This window comes from Aedes albopictus, chromosome 3, assembly GCF_035046485.1.
Source record: "Aedes albopictus strain Foshan chromosome 3, AalbF5, whole genome shotgun sequence".
In the NCBI taxonomy this organism is placed as follows: Eukaryota; Metazoa; Arthropoda; class Insecta; order Diptera; family Culicidae; genus Aedes; species Aedes albopictus.
This window is the reverse complement of record NC_085138.1, coordinates 79906935-79912934: the sequence shown is the minus strand read 5'-3', so window position 1 is coordinate 79912934 and position 6000 is coordinate 79906935. Positions and strand designations below refer to the sequence as shown.

General features: G+C 38.8%; 1 protein-coding gene across 1 annotated transcript; it reads left to right on the top strand.

Moving 5' to 3' along the window:
* The first annotated feature begins 1069 nt into the window (after window positions 1-1069).
* Window positions 1070-2448, top strand: LOC109401961 (cell death regulator Aven). The gene is made up of 2 exons (XM_019674585.3): window positions 1070-1362; window positions 1425-2448. The coding sequence occupies exons 1-2, from the start codon at window positions 1342-1344 to the stop codon at window positions 2370-2372; spliced, it is 969 nt and encodes a 322-aa protein (XP_019530130.3). The 5' UTR covers window positions 1070-1341; the 3' UTR covers window positions 2373-2448.
* The last annotated feature ends 3552 nt before the right edge of the window (window positions 2449-6000 follow it).

Sequence of the window (6000 nt, the reverse complement as noted above, 5' to 3'; positions counted from 1 at the left end):
CAAGGGGAATGGCATTTCCTTTGCTAACCGGAAAAATCCGCATTTATCCGTTGCTAACCGCGAGGCTAACCGTCGTTAACCGCGTCTAACTGTGGTCTAACTGTTGCTCGGTTAGCAGCGGTTAGCGGCGGTTAGAAACGGATAAATGAGGATTTCCCGGTTAGAAAAGGAAGTGTCAATCCCCCTGGCCATAACCTGATGGAATCCCAGCGCAGTCAACCGTTCGACCGGACACAAACCCGTCCCGGGATTCGCGTGATATTGAAAATATGAATAACACGGACTGTTTACAAACGACGTCTATTTACAACAGTGGACTAGTACGGACTGGAGAAAAAAAAAACATTCATCGTCAGAATACATATCAGGCCAAACATGTCTAAAGGTCCTATCTGCAGAAGAGAGGCTCTCTTTGGTTTCCCTCTCTTCCGTTAATATCTCAGCTGTTTATTTGTATTATGATTGTCTCCTTGCATTGAACGATAGTCAAAACAATCGTCTTCTGATTTGTACTGCAAAAGTAGTTGAAAAGTGTACCATTACATAACAATAATTGAAAGAGAAAGTGAACAAAGAGAGCCTCTCAAATTCAGATAGGACCTATTGAAATGTTTGGCCTGATATTAGCACTTGTGCTTCGTCAATTGTTACACTCACAAACTCATACACTCATGGACTCTCACAAACTCCTATACTAGCAATGTTACCAGGGGGCTGCCACTACTCTACTCCAACAGAAACACCACCCCAAAATAACGCTCCGTTACTGGAAAACTGTAGCGGCGACATCAACCAATGTATGCTGAAACCGGTGTGCATATTTTGTGGTGGGCCAATTTTGTTTGCCTGTGCGTCGTATTTGGCGCAAGATCGTCAATAAGCACTAGCAACCCACGAGTCATACACCCGAAAATCAGGAGCAAGTTAGGGTAAAGCGACCAGAAAGTGGGTACCAAAACGCGCCGTACCAAAAACGATGATGGGTAGAGCGGCGCTGTACCGGGTTTGACCGCTGTCACCCCACTGGTGTTGATACTCTAAAATTCGCCAGTGCCCCTACCTAAGCTCCTACCAAACAAAAATCTACGCCGCTTCTGCGCATGGCATTGTCTGATGTCAGCTGGATTGTGTTTACAAAACAAAATCGACACAAATTTGTTTACCTCCGCTTCTTTGCATCCAACCCAACTGGCACAACCAGTCCTTTGTGACCGTTCTGCGTGTAGATTGCGTGTCTCATTAATACAAATATTTCCGTTGTAATTAGTTCTAATTGATTCAATTGTTTTGCACAGTTATTTTCCAGCAACGCAGAACAACCTCTCCGCGCCATTAGTTAGTATGGATAAAAGTGCAGCACGGGTGAGTCATACATCGAATTTCATTAAGCTGTACGTGGCCTCATTTGAACCTCTGTGTTCCAGGACAAACGTCGCAAGGACAAGCACCACAAGAAGCCACCTCCGGCCAAACCTGCTTCCGGCGGGGCATCAACTAAACCCCCAAAAGAGACCCCACCTATCCCCAGTTCAGCGCCGTTGATAGTGTGTGACGTGAATAACTTCTCGCGCCGGCCAATCGAATCCAACTGGAACAGCGGCAAGGATCTCCCTTCCTCGGGGGGAAGCGACTCCGAAGACGAGCAACTGCGGGCTGCCGATTTCGAGAAGCTTCTGCAGATGCCCCCGTCCGTCAGTGGCCATTTGTTCCTCAGCACCGAAAAGCACTGGCTTAGTGAGAGCGAGGAAGGCATCAAGACCGGGCAGCACTTCCAGATCGACACCAAGCAGCTGACGGCCAGTTTGGCATCGATTCCGTTTTACGAGCGGAACGACTATCCGAGCGAGCTGTTCTCCAAGCAGGAAATCGATTCCATGAAATTGAAAGCTCAATACGAAGCGAAAAAGTACGACGAACTTTGTCAACGGTCGAAAACAACGTCCGGAAAGATGGCGGATAAACCGAAACCACCGGTCAAGTGCCTTATTGGAGCAGGGTCGCTTCCTCCCCAACCGGAGAGAGTTCAGAAGGCCAGGCCGGAAGTGGAACATCCGCCTCCTCCTCCTCCTCCCCGGCCGGTGCCATGTTTGATTGGTCCGATGGCGTTGCCACCGGAACTGAGGAATGAACCCAACGTGACTGGAGGAACCGCACGGCTGTCGGAACGACTTGGGGAGGGGAGTTTAGCAGACGGTTGCGAACCCGTTCCTATTGGGAATGTTAATGAGCAACAAGCTGGGCGATCGAGCTCGTCTGGGGATGGGAAACGAGTGAATGATCAGAGTAATTTGGGAGGTAAATCGAAAGACGAGGTCCAGAAGGAGACAAAGGAAGATATTCAACAGTGGCTTGGCGATATTTTGGATATGTAAGTACATATGTAATTTTATTATTAAATGTTTGTTGAAAAATTTTATGAATTCTCTGGAAAGAACTTGCCTTGGTGTTCTTCTTCTTGGTTAAACGTTTAATTAGGGTAACGCGTAATTCGTAAGCAGGCGTGAAAATATATATATATATTTTTTTTTATCTGTATTAACCTTCTAATACCCAATCCCGCCTTTAGACGGGGTATAGTTTGAGCATTTTTGTTTAGTGGAAAATCATTTTTTTATATTTTTGGCTGATATTTAGAACTGTTATGTATATCTCAAAATGGTTTTTGGTGTATTTTAAAGCGTATTTACATTTTTTTTAAATCATTGAAAAATTGATGTTTTAGTCACCTTTTAGAAGTCATTGTTTATTTTGTATTGAATCGCTACAATTAACATATTTTAAATTTTTCCCAAATCATTCTATCCTTGCTTAATAGTTTAAGGGAATCGAATAAACTCTAAAATTATTTTCCTTAAAATTACACGGAAAATAAAATTTTCTGTGAAAAAAATTTAAAATAATAATATTTCAACAATAATTATAAAATCTCAAAATGTTTTTATCTCAAAAAATCCGTTCCCCAAATTGGCTTCCAGGAAAAATATAAAAGTGTGGGGATGTTCAAAAATAAAAATTAGAAAAATCAAAAAATGAAATCAAGGTTGCGACCATTCATTTGCAAAGATTTACATTCATTTGCTATTATCTCAGTTCAGAAGCATGCTATCGAAAAACAATGTATGGATGAATTTAACCTTGTAGTTTTATCTGAAAGTTTGCCGAATAACATTGGGGTCGCAAACGTATACCAAAGTCGTGAGCGAGCTGTGAAGGCAACTCTCCACGCGGTGAATGTAAATTTCATTCACGCTGTGGAAAGTTGCCTTCACAGCTCGCTCACGACTTTGGAATGCGTGTGTGACCCCAATGTTATTCGGCAAACTTTCAGATAAAACTACAAGGTTAAATTCATCCATACATTGTTTTTCGATAGCATGCTTCTGAACTGAGATAATAGCAAATGAATGTAAATCTTTGCAAATGAATGGTCGCAACCTTGAATGAAATTCACGAAATCGAGAATTAAAAAGAATCATCTTCCAAAACATGTTTTAATCGATTTTAGATGACGAAAAATGATATTTAGATCAAAATAAAAAATTTGGGTATTAGAGGGTTAACGAGATTTTTACTGCCGTGAATCGCAAGTCAGTCCCATCTGTAAAAAGTAGGCATTGAGAAAATGGACTCTGAAGTTTTCAAATTCGATTTCTATGTGAAGCTTCAAAAAATCGCCATGAGTTGAAAATTTCTGCGATCATCATGAAATTTTCACATATTGCTTCAAACATGACAACGCAACAATGAAAAATATAAAACTGGCTAAAACAGTTCTAGGTTTTGTACTGGAGGGTACACTAGTTCGTAATGGGACTGACTTGCGATTACATTTCATTTTGGGACAATCTGACTTGGTGTTGTTTTTCAATTTTACTAAACAAACTATATATTTATATTCACGCAGATTAAAGATCATGCGAAGAAAGATCAAAAACGGATATTAACTCATTTTTGCCCAAAATGCAGATGGGACTGACTTGCGATTCACGGCAGTTTAGCCCTAGACTAGTTCATCTCGGGACCCACGCTTTACTTCCCTTCCGAAGGAAGAACTCACATTTTGCGAGTTTGTCGGGAGTGGGATTCGATCCCAGGTCCTCGGCGTGATAGTCAAGTGTTCAGGCATGAAAATACTATACGCCACATTACACTAGCTTATGAAATAAATTGGAAGTAATAAACTTACCTCAACCATTCAAATTTGTTATGCATAAGCACGTGCTGATTTCGGAATCGTTCCTAAAACCCGATTTAATCCACCTATGGTGAACAGAACCCTTCTTACACTTATTAAAACCATTGTTGTATTATTTGTATTTAACATATTTATTTTGTGTGATGGACCAAAAGTTCTAGAAAATATTGTGGATTTGGCATCTAGTGAATTGGTTTCCAAAATAGCATCATGGACCATGGACTAAACTACCAGAAATGCCAGACACCTTCTACAATCTTGTGTGAAATTTTAAAAAAATAGCTTACATATTCTGGAATATTGTATCTTTTGTTAACTGCCAAAAGATCTTGAATCGATTAACAAATGAATAAGAAAATCAGCGAGATATACTTTGTCTAATATCTCTTAATCAGTCGATTAAATTAGCTCCGAAGTACTTGGTATTCACGGTTATGGTGCAAAAAGGACAAAAATGATATATCTACTAAGTTAATCAGTTTTGGCATTAGCTAGTTATTTTCGCTGTCCGGTTCTTGCATTTTTCCCACAATATATAAATTCAAAGCTTTCATTTAACATAGGGTATCGCGCCACTTGGGCGGTGGCTTCTATATTCGTCTGTTTTCCACTATAACTCAGTCAATTTTGAACCAATTGACTTGAAATGTTGTACACGGGTAGATGCTATACCTATCTCACCGCATTCCAAAAGTTGTGTCAATTGGTTCATATTTGACTGAGTTATAGTGGAAAACAGACGAATATAGAAGCCACCGCCCAAGTAGCGCGATGCCCTATTGTTAGTTTTCATAAAATTCCTGTGTATTTGTAATTTGTTATTTATAATTTTATTGAAAACAACAATACGTCAGCATTATTTATTGAAAAATAATTTCCCATAGACTGGTCAAAAACTAAAGCAAGATAACAAGTAAGTGAATAGATTAATAAAACCCGATTTAATCCACCTATGGTGAACAGAACCCTTCTTACACCTTCTTGTGTAATTGACCAAAAGTTCTAGAAAATATTGTGGATTTGGCATCTAGTGGATTGGTTTCCAAAATAGCATCATGGACCATGGACTAAAATACCAGAAATGCCAGACAACTCCTAGAATCTTGTATGGAATGTTTAAAAAATAGCTTACATATTCTGGAATATTGTATCTTTTGTTAACTGGCAAAAGATCTTGAATCGATTAACAAATGGATAAGAAAATCAGCGAGATATACTTTGTCTAATATCTCTTAATCAGTCGATTAAATTAGCTCCGAAGTACTTGGTATTCATGGTTATAGTGTAAAAAGGACAAAAATGATATATCTACTAAGTTAATCAGTTTTGGCATTAGCTAGTTATTTTCGCTGTCCGGTTCTTGCATTTTTCCCACAATATATAAATTCAAAGCTTTCATTTAACATATTGTTAGTTTTCATAGAATTCCTGTGTATTTGTAATTTGTTATTTATAATTTCGTTGAAAACAATAACCTGCTAGTATACACTTTGTATGAGATCAGCATTATTTATTGAAAAATAATTTCCCATAGACTGGTCAAATACTAAAGCAAGATAACAAGTGAATATAATAATAATAAAAAAAAAGAATTTATTGAAATACTCTTCGTAAGATATCTCAGTAATCAAATGTCGAATCGAAATAAAATTTCAGGACCTTTTACAAGGATATTGTAGCTTTCATTTGGTGCTTAGAGAACCCAAATCGTTTGACAGACGGCTGAGAAATTTATTATGGTACCCTTGGTCAAAATTCTCTCAAAAAGTTAACCTGTATTACTCTCAAGTACTCTTTAAAAGATA